Raw genomic sequence first — 20,268 nt, forward strand, 5'->3', positions numbered from 1 at the left:
AATGAACGTGTCACGTGATTCTACGGCTGTCAGTTCCTATGCGCATGTAAAGCACGCGTCGGATCAGGTTTGGGGGAGGTAAGGGAGGGAAGGTGGGTGAGGGGGTGTCGCACAAATTACATTCTCCAAAAATGTGATTTTGTTTTTAATGTGGCGTCGCTCGGTAAACCGGGTGGGTTGTTGTTTAATATGTATGTACGTACTTCTATTTTCTGTCCTACATCAACAGATTAATTGCTGTTTTATTTTAGTGCCTCGCAAAATAATCAAAACATAATTATGGAGCTAGTTGCTCGTGGAGGAAACGATATTTTTTACAATGCCCTCACACATAGTCAGACACACACACAAACACACAGTCAGACACACACAGTCACACACACACACACACACACACACACACACACAGTCAAACACACACACACACACTCCCATCTCATTCATGCATGCACGCAAATGGAAGCAGGAACTAAACAACCCCCCTCCCACACACACACACAGAACACACTTGCTTACAGACACACGAACACACACCGGCACCCACACAAGGCAGGCGAGGGTGCACTGCTCTTTGATGGCGCGCGTGGAGCTCTCGCTGGATTTTGTTTTCTCCTGTCCTCGGCTCGGCTTGGCCCCCGTCGCCGTGGTAGCATGCTCTCTAAAAAGCCGCGACCTTGACCTTCGCGGCCCCAAGTCTTAGGTTTAGCTCCTTTTATCGCCCCCCACCATCTCCCAGGCATTTAAAAATACTCCTGAAAAACTCAACGATTTAACCCGCTTTTACGCTGTTCACATCAAAACTGGATGAAAAAAAAAGAGAGAAGCTTAATCCATCTTATCTGTTGACTGTCAAACTGCTCCGGCTAAAACCTACTCACAAAAGACAACTAGGTCACCCAGGAAAGAGAAGAAAAAGAGAAAAAAACAGAATTCTCCACCGTTAACACAGGGGAAGTTGTCGCAGCCTGGTAATTGACTCGGGAGGAGATTCAGGAAGTTGTATACTTTTAAAAATAGTCCCAAATGAACTGAAGAGTATGGAGACGTGGAGGTAGCCATTTTTACTTGTGTTCCTTTGCTAAAAGAAAAAAGAAGTTGTTTGTATATTTCACCGTGCAGATTCTTCAAACCAAACTCCACCTGTATCTCCTTCCAAATATATAACTATCTCATGTCACGCCTTGTCTTACACATTCTATTTATGACAATACTGAACAGACAAAACAGCAGCCATACCTTTGGTAAGCTAAAGTCTTTATCTGTCCGTCTCAAATACACGCATTTCCCAGTGCACATCCCATCAATTACTCATTCACACTGACACACTCAGGTGGAGTAATGTCCTTTTGATGGTTCTGAAATTTTTAAGAAAAGCGTTTAAAATAATCAGATTCCAAGCGGGAGTGGTGTGTGTGTGTCCTCTAGATGTTGTCGGCGATAGGGCTGATATCTCGGTGTGAGGACAGTCATTCTTTAAGTTTGGCTGTCTGCCTTTACATGCTATCAATGGAAAATTGCAGTGCCTCTCCAAAGATGGATGTCTCAGAGATTGTTGTCAGCAAGACTGCTGCCGACTTGGAAAAGAAAAAGAGTGCTTGACAACTGGTATATTTCAATTGTTCAATGACAACAAACAACCATCTCCGTGTCGGTAATGTACTGCGCAATGACAAAAGTTCTTGTGTGTGTGTGTGTGAGTGAAGGTACGTGTTCAGTCGTTCTATTCTAAACTTTCTACATTCTGTATTACTTTGAATACTTCTAAAGTCAGACAGGCCCATGGGGCATTGCAAGATCCTGGGTAGCCATAGAAATTAGGTCCATATTAGATGATTCACCATTTCACGATTTATGTCCACTGTCAAGATTCAATACAGAACATAGTTTATGTAGCTATGAATTTAAGGGACTGATAAAGACAACTCCAAATTAATTAATGGAAAGGCTCAAATGATGATATTGGGGGAAAATGTTGTCAGTGGTCGATAGAAAAAGATTGGGCTGAAACACCTGTATTCCTAGCTGTGTCTATGAAAACAACCATGCTTTTGTAGGCACTGTTGGGTCCTTCTACAACATGGGCTTTTGAGGCCATCATCCAAGGGACCGTCACAACCCCCCATGTTCAGCCTATGTGGAGTGTCACAGCTAAAGGGCCCTAATCCCTTTGGCTTGTTTAACCCCCTCTCACAGTCTGAAAACAAGCCTGACCTGAAGGGGTGAATCCTTCCCCCCCCCTATGAAATCCCCTCTTCATATGGCCGAATGCATGTGGTTGCCTGGAAACTTGCTCCTCACCAGCAAACAGTCAACTTTCTCCCTGCTGTTCAGGGCCAGACCCAGCCACATCTAGGAGGGTAAGGGCGGGTCTAGGTTTGGGGGTAGGGGGGTAGAGGTGGTTTAGGAGGAGACGAGGTGACACTTCTTCTGATGGTGGGGGTCCTCCACTGTTTTAAAACAAGTGCCTTTCTCAGAGATAATAGTCCCGGGCTGTGGGTTATAAATGATGCATTTTGTCTCACTATATAGCACCTGATAATAGCGGTTTGGGTAAAGGTGGGGGGAGAAAGTTCATCGCTTTCTTATCAAAGGCTCTGCGACATTTTATCCTTCAGCTGTAAAAAGAAATAAAATAAAAAATCCCATATCACCTATCTGCTTTTAAAGATGTGGCACCCCTTTGTTGAACCGATACAGAGCATTCCATTTCACCCCATATGCCTCTCTCACGGTATATTAATTTATAGCCCCATTTGCCGGCTTCTATAACGCAGCCCTGTCAGCGCAGATGACTGGGGGGATTCAGTAAAGACATCTGTGAATTGCCACGCGCAGGTTATTGAACTTTGAACAGCAGTCATTTATTTGCTTTGATTCAAAGGTGCTGCTTGATATCAAGTGGGATCATCTGGCGCGGCAAGCTCAAGCACATTTCCCCCCACTCGTCTCTGCTCTTGTCGTCCTTTGTTTCCACCTTAACGTCTAGCCTTACCTCAAGATAAAAGGAAAAAGGTGAAGTAAACCTTAAGATCAGTCAGTAATATTTTTTTTAAAATGTGCTGTGGGTGATTTCTTTTCCTTGAAGTTCCCTCTTTTAACTAGTTGGAGAAGTCAACTTCATGTTGAAAATAGCTGGAGCACATTCATGGCTTTAACCAATGTTAATCTGTGGTAGCAAGTTGATGATGTCATTTGTCATTTCTGACCATTTGCACAGACCTTAGTACGGGACCAGACACTATATTATTATTCATGTATGTTAATAGACACATTCACTGTGACATTTGAACCTTTTTATTGCATTCAGAAATTTAAAATTTTCAGTTGCGACTTTCAGCATGATAGCATTTATTTTCAAAGTCTATGTTTGACTGTTAAAAGAGAATTTTGTTCCCTCTTCAAATGTTCAAACACTTCAATCCCTTCACCATTACAAACACATGTTGTGCAGACAAATATTCAAAACTTGTTATGGATTCCAGTGAAGATCCCACTGTTTTCAAAGATACCAAATATGTCAAAAATATGATACCTAACTTTTGGCAAAATGTGCATAGAAAATATGCACAATAATCGTTCCATTAGATTATGAGGTCCAACATTAAAAAATGGGGTCTTGGGTATGAAAATATAAATCAAACATCATATAGCTTCAATGAAGACCTTGTAAAAGCTAATACAGAATCATGTTATACTGTGTGACAGTGTGGAATAAGACAATTTCAATAATTGTATGTAATGATATTATTATTTCAAAGTATAGAGTGGCAGTTCACCTCTTTAAGAGTCTGTCAATAGTCCACACCCATTTAATCTGTAAATCATACCGTGCTGGCACCCTGCCACTGAGTAACTCATTAATATTCAGTTGTATACCATTGAATGGATAGATGATGCCTGCTATTCCTATGCACCATAACAGAAAAGAATGAAAGGACACACATATAACACACATTATAAAAACAAAAAAAAACAAAAGCAGATGCCAGCGTGGAGCATCTTGGGTGCTATCTGAGGAGGATCTGTCCACACAAAGGGGACATTCATTGGTCTGCCAAGTATCTGTGGAGTGCAGGAACAGAACCTAGTAACAGATGATGATCTTATCCAGGGAGGGGGTGGGAGGAGGGTAGGTGCTGGTGTGGGTGGAGAGGGTGAAGGTGGCAGAGAGGGGGCTTGGTTGGGATTCAGAGGAGGGGATACAGCCCTTGAGCCACCATAGTGATGAGCGCTGATTTGCCAAGTGTGTGACATTTGAGAATTTGGGTGATGAGGGACGTTGAAGAGAGAACACAGGCGTAGGCGTAGGGTTTAGTTAAATCTACAAGTAGCCAATATTTCTTGGTTTGCCATCTTCTTTGACTTCTGGATTTGCACAAAAAAATGAATTTCTTATGTGTTTAGGTCATAGAGCTGAGCGCACTGTGAGAAATTGAATTATTACTTTAACATCAAGAGTTTTTGCAGCCATGTTTATAAATAAAATAATTGTCATTAGCCCAGTAGATAACAGAACACATCTGTCTGTGTATTTGTTCACAATGTTACTAAACCTATAAGTGCTCACAGAGAAGAGAATAAAAACAGTGAGAGGGATAACTCATTATTCATGGATGAATAGTCCACGGATGTTTTCTTTTGGTGGAGATCTTCCACTGGTATCTGCAACAGATGTGACAAGCCATCTGTGAGCCAAGGTCCTCAGGCAACATTTGGTTTGAGATGCACACACAACTGGCACCTAAACGTAGTGGACCACATGCCCGCAGAAAATTAAATCGTATACCACCCCCCCTCCCCCCCCCATTTCCAACACCCTTGCACCTACACTTTTTATATTTAACTCCAAGGATCCCACCCCAAAAAAATAGAAAGAAAGGGTAGAGCAAGAGGAGCAAGAGAGAGTGAGAATGGTTGGCTGGGGATGGCTTGAGCTGTTTGTCAAGCGGGGCTAAACAGGAACTCGCATCCAAGCGGTTAAAGGCCGTGGGTTCTTATCTGAGGACAAACAGAATGCATCAAGCGGTGGCTGTTGCTCTCAGTGATGACGACCAGCTGTGCACCAATGTTTAATTATTTCTATGTAATGAGCTTACCCACCTTCTACTGCAGCACCACACCAAGACAGCATGCAGCAGCAGGAGACACAGGGAGGGGAGGCAGAGTGAGAGAGAAGGACCAGATAACACTGTCCAGATTAGACCATTTTTAGGGGCCGATTCCAAAACATGTGCATGTGTTTGAAATATGACTTTATGTTTTGGACCACGTGTTGGTGAAGCAGAAATGTTGTATCACCCTTTAAAGCCTCTAAAAACCTGGTCTACAATAGTAAAAATCTATTTATGAAATCAAAATTGGGTGTCTCAATAAGTTTTTACAAAAATCTGATTCAAAATGATTGTTCAGAATTATTATTAAAACCGTCCAGACCATTTGACAGTCTTGTGTGGGCGTGGCCGTATCAAACACGCTCCATGGCAACAGTTGTTGTTTTTATAGAACATTTGGGGCAGAGAACTGCTGTGATTGGTTCAAAATACTTATTGTGTCATAAGAACCATAGCATAGCCCGCCTCATCTATAAACCGAAAATCTGTAAAGTTTATCAAACTTAAATGACAATATCTTTCATATGGATTGATGAATATGCCTAACTCTTTTCAGATGCTTACTAGAAAACTGCCCAAATGACATAGTTAAAATGAGTTTGGGGATTCTGGTTTAGAGGGGCTTTAACAAAGATTTGGACAAAAAAGTGAAATGTTATCATCATGACATTTAGCCTTTTATCATCCACCACTGATGTCGTCATTTGTAGCGGGTAATAACACTGGCCTGATTTTTCATTCATGTTTATGCATGCAACGGAGCACATACATAAGCGCACATTTCCATAGCAGCGCAACAGACTAGACACAATAGCGTGCGCGGCAGATACACGGCTGATATTTACACAGTAGACCGGGGCTGAATAGGTCATTATACCACATACGCATCAGAAAGTTCAGTGATCACTTCAGCCCCATTCAGCATGAACCCCAATGCCCTGAATACCTGTTAGCCACATGTGTGAACAAATAGGTTAAAAAAGACACTGTGTTAACAAGTCATATAGAGTTTTGAATAATATACGCTAGCATTATTTGCAAGGCTAAGTAGTACATGCATAGATTCAGTCAGAGTTTCCAATTGGAAAATGATGCTGATATTCTGTAGCTGACCCGAATCTGTGACCTCCAGAAAAATCAGTAAAAAAGTCCTGATCTAAATTCTTCGTATGAGTTTGTGGTATTTCATGTCTCCAAAAAGTTTAGGAAATTCGATGTGGCTACAGATGTCTGAATCATCACACTTCCTCTAACACAAGAATTTTTTTTGTGTCGGTTGTCAAGGCAACCAGTCTGAAATAGACAATAAAGAGCTGCATGCTTTCCATTTTCAACACACACACACACACACACACACACACACACACACACACACACACACAGTAACACTCACACAGGGAAACATCCTCTTCAGTAAACTATGTCAGGGCCTGCCATGGGCTTTATCATAACTATTTGATTAATCACCATCCCCGAAAAAGTACACTGAATCTAAAGCGATAAGATAGTGTGTGTGTGTGTGTGTGTGTGTGTGTGTGTGTGTGTGTGTGTGTGTGTGTGTGTGTGTGTGTGTGTGTGTGTGTGTGTGTGTGTGTGTGTGTGTGTTTGTGTGGGTGTCAGGGAGGTGAGCACCGGTAGTTCTAACCAGTGCTATCCAGTTTCACTGCTAATTAACTGGAGCTCTGCACACAGCACTAACAAGGGCCCTGCCTTTCCTGGAACAACAGAAATAGGCCTGCCACTATGGCTGCTGCTGCTGCTCTGGCCAGCCAGCCAGCCAGCAAGCCTGCACTGTCTCACAGAGATTATCTCCACACAAGACACCTTTCAAGTAAGGTTAGCGCCCCATGTGTTTGAGGAACACCATCAGATGGATAGCTTGCGTGATTTGCTTATCCATTTTTTGAAAGTGCTTGGCTGTAACCTTCACTGCGTATACTGTAGGCCGGGGCACTGATATGCAATAATGTGATCGCACATGAAGGCTTTAAGTGCAAAGGACAATGAGTTAATGTCACTGTGACTTGATGTGGAACTTGTGTGCTATATAGAACGCTATGGTTGACTGATTTGTGGGTGTTTTTTCAGGAGAGCTGGATGCGTTCATTAAAGAGGGCGAGCGTCGGATCCACTGCCGGCAGCAGCTCCCCGTAGGCACAACATGGGGACCTTTCGAGGGCAAGATCGAGATGGGTGCGGACACTGCACTGGTAGGTCCATGTTTTGGTCTATAAGTGTATGAAGTTGAATATTCGTCCAGAAATGACTGGATAAAATAATAAGAAGAAGCTCAAGCAATTGCAATCAGGGTAAGCTATGTAATAAAAGTATGATCTGACAGGGTATTTACAGTAAGAGGACCCACACTCAGCTAAACAAGTCTTATCCGACACTTTGTTCCAGAGTTTTGGGCCACTGCCAGAGGATCTCAGGTTCACATTGACAGCAGTTCAACAGTGTAGCAGTGTAGTGAGATGCCTGGCCATGTAATGCTTACGCGGCCACATTTTAAGATCAATCCTAATACGATAACGAAAAAAAGGCATAGAAGAAGAAATAGGTGTAATGTGATACAAACTATGAGTTGTAGTTTTAAATCAGCTACACAAAATTGAATGAGACCAAGTTAAAAGAGCAATAATCCAGATGAGATTTAATAATGCATGTATGGCCGTGTTAGGGCCTTCAATTGATAGCACTGTTTGAATATTTGCAATGTTATTTGCAAGTTTTAAGTGGTCAAACTATCCATTCTATATACACATGTTAACTAAAAAGACAAAGAAAGTCAAGCTACTGTAGACAATGATACAAATAGTCCAACACAATTTTTCAAAAACTGAACATGACCTGCTTGAGATATCAGTAATTGATTTATTAACCGTTATTAAGTGTGCAGTTTCAACTTATAACACCTTGATAAAGAATGCCTTATTAAAAGGTGTTCCTTGTTTTTGGTAAAGGGATAATTAAAACCTTTAGTGAATTCACTTCATTTGGTTGCCTTTAGTAGCCTGCACAGAAACATGATTCCCAGACATTCCTACATCTATAGGCCATATTAATGGCAATTCCCATGATATTGAATCCTATCGACGTGACTCTTGAGGGTTCCAACTGCCCACCCCCCAACAAAAGCCTTTGAAGTGCATCCATAATAACCATTTAATCTGCATATTTTATGACAAAACACTTTTAATTGGTCGATTTTGAGCTCAGTCCAGGCAGGCATCAGTTGAATGAAGTCACAATCCATTATATTTGATGTATACCCCGCACACAGCAGCTTTATATATATCTCTGGTTTCAAAGATCCCAGCAGAGGCTTGTGTTGACCTGCTCCTCTGTTGGAGTGGCAAGTCCTCAGTGGTTTTGGTATTCCATTAATTAAGAAATTCCTATTAAAATACTAACCAAGCTCCTATTCATCCCATTAAGAAACATAAGGAAATGTCCATGAGGATTGTTGGCATACCCCCTCCCCTTTCCCCCCCTCCCCCACACAGTTTTCCCAGATTCGTTTTAAACACATAACTTTATCAAATAATTTATTTCTGAGCAGTTTGGACAGTTTTTCAAAGCTCCCCTGGTGGTTTTGAAGTCATCAGTGGCTTTAAATAACTCAGGCGGCATTATAGCCATGAAATATGGCTTCTCTCAGGGTAAAGCCAGTTATCCTTGGGCGGAAAAGTGATTTTGACTGAGCGACACCTCACGTTGCCTTCCAAAGTGACACACACACTCCAAATATTTTTCTCCAGCAATCTCTGCCTGAATTTCTCTCAAAACCAAAACCTTCATCAACTTCTGTATTCCTCAAATGACCTCTGGGAGTCACCAAGAAAAACATCTTTTTGAATTAGTTTGTTTTTTGAATTGTGGGTTGCTTTTATTAGAATCAAACTTTACAAAATCATCCCCTTACCTGCTAGAAACCAATGCATAAACTGATTGTTGCTCTTGGCAAGAGGGATACGTTCTTAACTAACTGCCCTCTGTGGAATGCATGCTTGCTACTTTCAACATCCTTTTTTTTCTTTTTGCAAGCGAGCAGGTGCTGGTCATCACCTGTAATAGGCTGCGGAGGGGGTTAGAGAATATGTCAAACCTCCCTCGCAATTAAAAGCAGTGGAGGAAGCTTTTGGCATATTGCCTTTAAGGATCTCATGGGTGTCTCTATTCTCCTGGGGGGCTTTTTTTTTCAATGTTATGCTGCTTGGCCCCATCCACTCCGTTCTAAGTTTCATCTCTCCAAATGGGGGATACTGGGCTGTTAGCAACTTCTTCTCACCATCGTCTCGTTAAATGCCAGGTCAACCCTTTTGTTTTATTCAAGTTCATTTTAGGCTTCATTCTAACTTTGTTTTTACTTTGTTTCTCAGACGCCCAAAATAAGCCAGAAAAATATCAGTCAGTTCCTCTTTGAACACAGCACTACAGGGAATCCTCTCATTTGCAGTGGTATAGTTTTATTTCTCTCTGTCTTTGTTTGGTTTTAATCAACGCTATAGTGCCTGTTGCCTAGTTAAAAACAGGCAGCCGTTGGCAACATCCCTAATATGGCACTGCGGCAGCGTTTGTTTCAGTGGGGGGGAGGCGAGCTGTTGCAAATCTTCAAAACACCGACACATCCAGACAGGAACAAAAAACTTGAATGCCTCACCTGGAGAAGGGAGAGAGGGAAAAGTTGAAATAACAAATGTGAAGAGAAGAAGAAAAAAAATGGCTGTATTTTTGATGCATGTCAGAGCATATGGGTCAGAAGGCGGTAGAATGTGTTGAATGAGGTAGAAATAAAAGGCCCCTCACTCTCAGTCATTCTTATGAAGCGTGACCTCCACACACTATTAAATCTCATTTTTACTCTCTTCGATTTTTTTCTTTTTCAAACCCATAGATAGAGGTGAATGAATTACCCCGAAGGCAGCCAGGTAACGATGGCAGGAGTGACACCTCTCTCGTGGCTTCAGACACATGACCCCCGCTGGTTGAGATATTGATATGCCCTCTCAATCACACATGTATTATCCCTTCATCCAGACACTCGTCAGTTTTAAGATGTGACTTCTTTTTAGAGGTCAAGCTATTTTTTTTTAGTCGAGCCCGACACATTACGGTGCATACGGTGCATAGGTCCCTTTCTCAATCTTTGGCATCGCGCCCAAAGGAGTGACTTAAGTGTAATGACTCCTTAAAGCTATAGTGTGTAACTTCTTCATATAAAGAATGTCCGTTACAGTCAAAACCACTGCCAAATGAGTCGACACAAGGTTGATTAAGCCTATCACCTCCACAAAACTCTCTCTGTATTTCTTAGTATGGCTGGGTTTGCGAACTGGTGTCCAAAATCCATGCGCCATCACCGAAGGCTTACATCAGGGGTGCCCACAAGTTTTCAGCTTGTGAGCTACTTTTATAATGACCAAGTCAAGAAGATCTACCTACTATAAAAATGCAAAACATATTAGGCCCTGGGGCTGAGAGGTTTCGTAGGCCCCCTGAGAGTCCGTCTTAACACAAAACGTGTAATATTTCTTTTGATTAATAAACAAATCATTTTAAGGTAATACTCAGGGCCTTTTAGGGGGGTCCGGGGGCAAGCCCCCCCGGAAGAAAAATTTGAAACTTTTAAAGTAAAATGTATCAATCTGGTGCATTTTGAGAAGAATACTAAGGCTAAATCAGCTGCGTCCTATGTGAGCTATTTAGTACTATTTTCTGGAATAATGTGGGGACACAGAATTACCAAAAAGCAGAAAGAAAAAATGTACAGGTTTAAAAAATCTCTCTGTGAAGTCTTTTTATTTATTTTTTTAAATACAGCATACCTCAATATAGGCCCCTGATCTTCGTAGCCACAAACAATGTAATTTAAAAAATATCAAAAATGTACTGGTGCCAGATCTCTGTATGCCCCCCCTATCTACTAAGGTTAGGGGCCTATAATGAGCCAGTCAATTGTTTATTTTTTTAAATAAAGTTGTTCGGGGTCTTCAAAGATTAGGAGCCTATATTGAGCCAGTAAAAAAAATAAAAATAAAAATATATATACGCCTTCGCGATCTACCCACTATGCCATCGACGTAATGGGCACCCCTGGCTTACATCATGTAGACAGTGTTGTTGTAATTAGTCAGAAGTTGCGCATACCTTACATTTAATAATGACAATACAGTGAATTTAAGCAGCTTTTGCACACACAGAGCCATTTAGAAGTAGTGAATATTAAGTCAAGCTGGTATCTGGGGAGCAGTTCTGTGTAGTCTAATGGGGAGGTGGGAACAGAGGATGGTTACTGGTCCCCAGGCACAGGCAAATGGTAGCAGAGGGTTGGAGCTGCAGCCTAGCTATATGGTGTGGGGAGCTGAAGTGGGCAGGCTGCTGGTGGTAAGGACAGGCCTCAGTAGCCCACTGCAGTGATGGATGAGGCTGAAAGAGAGAACGGCGAGTGGAGCGTTACATGCAGTTGTCCAGGCAGGGCTGGAGAGAGAGGTATAAAGCTTTGAAAAAAGAGGAGAATGAAAAGAGAGAGAGAGAGAGATAGAGTGAGAGAGAGTGAGAGAGCAGGAAAAAACAGAGGAGAAAAAGCATGACAGGAAATCTGGGCATCTGCAGGACAGAGATAGGGTCACATCTCGACCGTTTATCAAAGAGGGAAAGCAGATTTCACAGCTGATGGGTCGGCCGTGGCAGCTCTGTGGACCCCAGGCGCTTCAGCCTGGCATGAGGGAGCTGGAGTTATAGTTATTGCTGTTTGCTGTTGCAGACCTGTTAACGCGATCACATTTCGATGTATTGGACAGCCTCATACGCCTGGCCTTCACTGTGGTATTTTATATTTATACACACTAGTATACTTTATCATTCTTAGATCACATAAAGATTAAATGCATTTTTCCTAACTATATTTTTCGAAGAAGAGATAACAGGACATGATGTAGCGGAGGTAGTGAACCCAGCCTAAATCAAAGAAACAGAAGGCTGTCTTGACTACATAGAAAGAGACCAGAGTCTGCACTGATAGCTAAGGAGGCTTTTACACCTAACTTGTTTGGTCCGGTTCTTTAGTTCGCTCACAAAACTGCAATGTGATACCGAACCTGTGGATAAAATAATTAAAAACCTTGATTCGGGCGTTGGTGCCGACTCTACGTTGTGAAAACACCCTAAGGGACAAGCCTGGGTCAGACCACTTTGTAGCAAAGGTGAGGAAAGCAGAAAGGGCTCAAAGCAAGTAAAAAGACAGCAAGAGAGAGGGAGAAATATACAAGGAATTAAAAACCCCAATAGTTGTGCGTTTTGCTGCTGCTGTTCCTCTCTGCTCTCTCTCTCTCTCCCTCTCTCTTTCTCTCTCTCTCTCTCTCTCTCTCTCTCTCTCTCTCTGTCTGAGTGATGGAGCTGCCAGCCCTGCGTCTCATCCCTCTCTTCTCTCCCTGATCAATCAGACCATTAGACTCCAATTACAGCCGCGGCCCCGGTGCAGGTGAGCGACGAGCACATCCAGCCGGCTGCCGACAGAACGCCTGCCTCTCTCTACCTCGGCTTTCCTCACTCACTCTCTCTCTCTCTCTCTCTCTCTCTCTCTCTCTCGCTCTCTCTCTCTCTCTCCAAATTAACGCAAATTAATAGTGACACTCTCGACATAAATGTCTGCAATCGAGGGGCCAAATTAACAGTCTGGGTCGAAGCTATTGAGTAGCAGGTGTCTTTAAAAGGCGGTAATTACCTATGCTGGACAGAACCGAGAGAAGAGAGGAGAGTGGCTGGCCCAAGGTTTGCCTGGAGTGAGAGGCCTGGCCCCCGGTGAGCCCCAGCGTTCTATTGTAGGTGTTAATAATTGATTGGGAGGCGAGCTATTAATGAGCAGCAGATTTAGAGCCCTGTTGTAAATGTGTGTTGATGAGGGTGTTGCCGCCTCTTGTACAATGCCTTACCAATGCTAATTACCGGGGCTTAGTCAAGGTGCACTGTAATGAGCCCGGGTTTCAATGGAATCGCAGGTTTTATGTGTTTTCAGGGCCTTTCGGTGCAAATTACACATGCTAATTGTATTGCGTATGACTCTGCTTAATTCCAGACTAGTATCAGTCAGGCATTTTTTATTATCTCTTCTTCCCATCTTAATGTACTTGTATATCAGCTAATTTAACGGTGAACATAGGTTTGTGATAAAACAATTCCGCTGTAATCACTTTTTCATACAAGGGGGCCTGATTCAAAGATATGATTTGGAAGGTTATAAGGACATAATTAAAAGTCAATAAGCGCTGTAGGCTTATTAAGGATGATAACCAATTTAGTCTTAACACAATATTGCAATGTTACCCTTGAATCACAAGTCATCAGAGTCATAATAACACAGGCTGGTGGAATGTTTAGTGTTTTAGGGGAACACTTAGGAAGACAACCTCTGCTGAGTTTTTGTCTAATTCTCTCATTTAGAATTGTGTAAGATACAACATGAAAACTATTATTAATTCTCCTCCTTTGACGTCTCGCACTGAAAGAGGGTAAATATTTCGTATTTAGAACGCTGAAACGTCTAAAACATCTAAGTGCGTGTGTGCACAATATGTGTTCCGCGTCATAAAGTGTGTGGGAGGGCATGTGGGTGAGCGCCTCAGTGGGCGCGTGCAGACTGTTGTGCTGCTTGTGACTGTGAACAGAGAGCTTTAGCTTGTAGACTACAGAAGAGCGAAAAATGTCAAGATACTGTCCTAATTTCACCTGGGACAGAGAGAGAGGCAGACGCTGTCGCCCGATGGAGTGTGATTATTGTGTAATTTAGTACAAGGGTAGGAATATGGGCCTGTGTGCTACCAAAAAAAAGCTTGAGAAATGATTCAGCCCATCACTCAAGCCATTTATCTCGCCCCTTTTTTGCCCATCCTCTCCCTTCCAATATGTTTATGTTGGCTAGCCCTAAACTTTAACAAGCGGTGCCGGATTTTTCTGTTTCAGAAATTATATTTTTCTTCTTGTCATTGCTTCATTAATCAAGAGCTAGGCATTCTGAAAAATGTTTTGTTTTGGAGGCTGCAATCTATTTTGTATGTGTGTGTGTGTGTGTGTGTGTCTGTGTGTGTGTTGTAGTTAATCTGCGCCCGTGGCAGGTTTCCCCTCCGAAACGCAGCGCTAAGCAGCGGTATCGCAGGCCTATTGTTGTAGCCTCTGTCATAGCAAGGAGAGCCTGATGCAGGCCTGGGCTCGCCTGATAAGGAAAAGAGGATTCAACATGGCTGGAAAGGAGAATCAGTGGGACTTGAGAGTGGAGTACGGATGGGGCAGATGCGCTCGCACACACACACACACACACACACACACACACACAGACTCACACAGACGTACAGAAGGATACACACATGTTCTACACACATACAGTCACACATGAGCCGACACACACACAAATCATCGCCATCATCACACTGGCACATGCCCAGGCAATTATTTACAGTAACATCCAATTACATATGCAAGAAGGCACCCCATGATAGGACCTCTGTAGCATAGCTGCTAAATGACAAACACACTCACACACAGTATACGTATACACAGCCCAGAATATGCATACACATAAACAAACAAGTTATTAAACTAAAGAAACCAAAAACTATTTGAAGTCCAAACATTTTGATTTATGTTTGCATTTAAAAGGTGCTTTCTATCTGTTAAGTCGCACTGTCTTGGACATGGTTTGGAAACGCCAAGCATTATCAGGACTAACAGGATTTGAATTTCTGTGTTGGACACACAAATACTTTTGGCACAAAGAATGTGGCTTCATCTAATGAAATAATGGGCCAAAATTTTAGGCGGGGAACCAATTTGTGATTGCATGCATCAATTATTTATTGGGTTTAAACCAATATCAGGGCTTGGGGTCTCTTCAGATGAGGTAGAATGGTAATTATCTGGCGTGCTTCCCCCCTTGCTCAATGTCATCCATATATTTATCGATGGCATTATGGATGGTTTTCATGTTCTTACATTTAAAGGGGGAATATTCCTTCTAAATTCTATCATAGTAACCCTTCACATCTGAGTTTTTTTTATCACAGATTATGGCATTGATGTCTGTCTGTCAGTCAGATTGCTAGATTATGGCTTACTGCTGGTTACGTCTATCTCCAATGCATACATTCTACAAGTTTCTGGAAGCATTGCTGGAACCCATCACCGTCCACAGCTCCCTATATATTAGCCGTGAAGCACTCAGTCAGTCACCAAGTCAGAGTTATTATGGCCACAGCCCGGCTCCACAGTTTGTAAAGATAATGCATGGTTGACTTGATCTACAAGTGAACCTGACATTTTGCTGTCCTTATACATCACACCACCACTACCCAAACGGATACGGCAGGTCCCCCCCCCCCCCCCCCCACCGATAAGCAGAGCAGGACTCACTGATTTGCTTTGTGCTCACTGTAATGGCTGCATGGTTCCCTCAAACATGCCAAGGATCCAGAGACTAGATCAGAACACAAAATATTACATTCACTGCAATCTGAAAACTGAAACCTTTCCTTGGGGAAGAATAATGGTAGTGTCTTTCCCAAAATGTTTACCATAATTTTAATCAATTCGTCTTTCTACATATATGTGTCACTATATATTGTGCTTAATGCATTACTATATTTATTATACAGCCAAATAAACATCTTACTAAAATACAATGCAATTATGTGGAAACCTGATGATATACTGTATGAAGTTGTTAAAACTATAGCTCAGTAAAAAAAATGCTCTAATAAATCAGTATACTTTTCTTTTCTTTTCATTCCAATTTTATGTATAGACAGGCAGCTAGGTTCAGCCATTGCTTAGCATCAGCAGAGAATGCCCGGTGATGGCTTGAATTGAGGCTCCAGGTCCTGGGGGGGTGACACTTCTCACCCATATAGGGTTTGTGGTTGAGCTGGGTGTCCCTGTCCACCCTGCTACTCTCTGGGTGTTTGCTGTCTGCCACTGGCATATCAGGGAATAGCACAGACTTGATAGAAAACTGTCACACTAAAGGCATGTAGGCCTAGTATCTGCATGCACACACACACACACACAAACACACAAACACACACACACACACACACACACACACACACACACACACACACACACACACACACACACACACACACACACACACACACACAGCTTAAAATTATCATTAACATTCATGAACAACTGATCCATTTGGGATAGCAGAGCACTTAAACAAGTTACACACTAACAGTGACACACTTATTAGAATGACTGCTTGCTCGCATTAGATTTGGGTAGATGGCTATTTCTCTCTGATATACCTTCGAATCAAATAAGCAAAAGTTAGTTTTCAGCCTTTACAGAATGCAACAATACTCAAGCTCAGAACTTCTTGGCTTCGCACATATCGCCTTGTTTTAACAGCACGCAATATGTCTTCCCAAATGAATGATTGTCCAACTCTTCAATACACAACAGACCTCTATATTGCAGCAATGGCGCAAGAGGAAGAAGAAGAAAATGTGACGAGGAAAGAGAAAAAAAAGTGAAACAGTTGAGCGGTGCCAGCTGCTTTTGCCATCTGTCACTGTCATGGCTGTACACTGTGATATGTTGAAACAACTTTCCTGCGAAGTGCTGGAGATAATCCTCGATAGTTCCCATTTGCAAGCACCCGTGATAAGTCTACTCTTGGTATTCCAGCACAAAGTGAGTGGTGCTGGTAGTTTTTGATTGGCTGAACAATCCCTCTTATCAGCTGTGATTGTAAGACATATATAAAGCATGCTGTCCTTTATCATCTCTCTTAAAGGGACGTTCTTTTCAGATTTCAAAGCTTGAGTCATCCATGTTTTGATGCCCGGGTTAGAAAGAGTGAGCAAATGAGACTTTAAAACATCTCCAAAATCATACATTATTTAGAACGTTTCAGAGCGTTCTACATTCACATTGTGGCACTTGGAAAGTCTGCAGTATTCCTTCCCTCTATCCCTTGATATGGCATTGGCAAGGGGAAGTAGAGAAGCACAGAGGCTTTCGCTTGCTTCACCTCCTTCAGAGAAAGAAGGACATCCGCTCTACAGGGAGGCAGATCCCCCGCTGCTAGACCTTGATAAGTCCTCCTCGTCCCCCTGTCCTGGCTTTTCCACAGCCTAGAGTTGGCTTGGGGGCCTTTCAAAGACAAAGCCCTGTCAGAATGATTCAGGACGGAATGAACAACCAAGCAGATATATATTCAAGTCTCCTGACACCAAAAAAAAAAAAGGGGCTAGCATTGCAGATAAGAAGAGCTTGATAGGTACTGGAGTAGATGAAGGTCTGGACAGTGTCCATTGGTTTCCTGGTGGTCCAACCAACAGCGCCTCACTCATTAAATGGATGTGTATGAAGGCTGTCAAAGCAGGGAATATTATACCAACCGGGTCATCGGCAAACTAATTGGGTAACAAAGAGCATTTTCCAGCTTGGGGAAAAGCCATCTTTTAGTAGTCCGTGTGTGCTGAGACTCTGATAAGAGAGTTCACGTCTAATGCATTTAGCAGGGGGGCCAAGTTCAACCACATCTTTATCTTATTTACTTAACTTGGTGTAAATATTGTTGGTCTTTCACGGTGGATTTAGTGAGACCCCATTTTCACTGAAGTGCACCCAGGGATCAAACTATACGGACCGGTGCAAATAATATATGCAGACGATAAGGCGGTGTAGACATATCACAGGTACCTTTGTTCAGTTGCAAAGTAACATTTGCGTTTTGTGTTATGCGATTTGAAGGGAGTTTTTAATTAGTTCTATAGTTTATCGTAATTTATATTTTAAACAATAAGATAAGTAGTTTCCGACGTTTCTTAGATTGGTTGTACTGAGTGAGGTTGCTCATGAAATATAAAATGACTTACACACAGTAGATGCTATTCCAATGTATCATGTCATGTATGACTCCAGCAGAAAAAAGAGAAGGGGAGTTCAAAAGAATATTAAAATCCAATATCTAAAGGGGAGCATAGAAGTTTATCTAAAGTCAGGGGCTTTTATTCAAGCATTATGCCTGCTATTTTTATTGTTTGTCTTTATTTTCTGCCCCCCCTGACTGATCCTATAGTCTTCCGTGTGTGTGTGGATATGAGAGCGGGGGATTTGTTTGTGACCCCATTGACTGATTGACTCTAGAGTACCTTTATGAAGAAATTCGCCCAATCCGCATGTTTATTCCTGACAGAGAGAGAGAGAGAGAGTGGATCTGGCCAGAGAATATGCCACCTGCCACCTTGACCCCCAGGGGTACCATGGTAATATCCATACAGGTGAACATTATTGGGCTCCAGGTTCTTCTATTATGCTCCTTCACATAGCTCACCTCGCTGCTCGGGGGAGGCAGCTCCTAACTTATGTGCGAAAAAAGATCAAACAAGTCCTCCTTACCCAATTGAATTCAAATGGAAAAAAATGTGCTAGTAATTCAAACAGTGAGTAGTGAAGCGACGGGGCCTGTTCCGTCCCCCTGACCAAAGGCAAACACAAGAAGTACATGTGGTGTTGGATATAGGAGCACTCTACCTCCAAGACATGATTAAGTTGCTGAAGCATATACGCATTACCAATTCAGTTTGTTCTCTTGTTTACAACTTCAAATAGTTCTCAGGACATCCATATAACACACAGTCACACAACAGTAGGCTACACACGCACTCACCTGTGAGGTTGAATTAAACATTTCTCCATTACAAAGTAAGTTGTGGAGCGACGCTGAAGGGGCAGGGGAAGGAATAGGAAGAAGAGATATTTCATTATGGAAGTTTTGCCTGTATCAGTAGAGAGTGATTTGGGGTGATGTACAGATATTAGAGGATTATAGGTTAGGAGATAAGAGGAGGAAATGAAAGGGAAGGAAATTAAAAGAAAGGAATGGAAATGAAGGGAGGATAGGATAGCAAAGGAAAGGAAAGGAAAGTATGGAGAGGAAAATAAAGTATGGCTGAGTTTCAGTACCCATGCTTCCCTGCTATTTAGTATGGTATAAAAATATTTAGGATGTCCCAATGGATGTGGTCAGATGCTTCATCCGTTGCAATTTTTAACATGGAAAATCAGCATGCTTTTTTGGATGATTCTGACCCACAATCCACTGCGCACCACAAGTTACCTCACATTGACGGAGCCTCTGTGTGAAAAGAACCAGACAGATATATAAGCAAAACGGCAAGATCAAGGCTCAATGTTATGATGAAATAAATAAGAAAAAGCATGTCCCAGGTGTAGCATACTGCATGCTATAATGACATTCTTTTTATGACCAGCTGTAGTATGTAGAATTGTAAGAGGAAAGAGTATGGGATTTGGAACGCAGGATATATTTCAAAGGATGGGGAAGGAATATCAAAAAATAAATATGAGGAAAGGAAAGGGGGCAGGGGTGGAGAAAAAGGGTTGCTTGTCTTCAGGGCAGGTAGAGCTTACACTAAACTGTTTGGCTTTAGAGTTGGAGCACCTCAGTGTGCCTGAAGGTCTGGAAGAATGGAGTACACCCTCCTTCTGAATATCTCTATTCTTCTCTCCTTTCCCACTAGTTTGAAAATGAACAAAATCATTTATTTCAGAATGTGCTTTCATTAATTAAACATGTATCCTTATTCAACTCCCCTAGCCGATCACTAGTCTGCTTTAACAAGCCAAAGAACACACACAGGAATCATGCAATGCCACCCATGGTCAATATAAATGCAACCACCATGCGCATTTCAATGGTGTGAAAGAAGTCATAGCTAATGCAGCACATGAACTTTGATGCTTACCGTCCAGTCAGCAGGATAAAAGGTGATTTTAAATGAGAAAATATTTATTCCCCACATAGCGCCGACCATGATAGCAGCAGCAGCTAAATAAAAGGCACATGCGCACACACAGTGATGGGTGTCCCTTTAAAGATTTCGGGGGAAACAGCGGTTGACTCTCTTCAATTTAATCGATTTTTTTAAAATGAAAAGTCAATTTAACAAAGTTGAAAAGAGAAAGATGGGCTAAAGGGGAGGAGAAAAAAAAGCATTCTCTTGCACTCAAGCAGTAAACTAACTGCGGCAGCACAGAAGCAGGCAAGAGATTTCAGCTGAATTATCTCCCACCTCACATTTGCTCTTAGGCAAGCAGTTTAAAAAGGCAAAGCGATTGAGCCAGTGATCCA

The 20,268-nt window shown here is 42.2% G+C and overlaps 1 protein-coding gene across 1 annotated transcript in view; it reads left to right on the plus strand.

Annotated features, from left to right (window-relative positions):
* The window catches only part of zfpm2a (zinc finger protein, FOG family member 2a), a gene marked incomplete at both ends in the record, with an annotated part of 129,237 nt that overhangs the window by 53,243 nt on the left and 55,726 nt on the right, over window positions 1–20,268 (plus strand). The window contains 1 exon segment of the mRNA XM_080039025.1: window positions 7,200–7,321. Coding sequence (XP_079895151.1) covers window positions 7,200–7,321 — 122 coding nt within the window.

The sequence above is a fragment of the Ammodytes marinus genome (genome assembly GCF_949987685.1).
Source record: "Ammodytes marinus genome assembly, chromosome: 13".
NCBI lineage: Eukaryota > Metazoa > Chordata > Actinopteri > Uranoscopiformes > Ammodytidae > Ammodytes > Ammodytes marinus.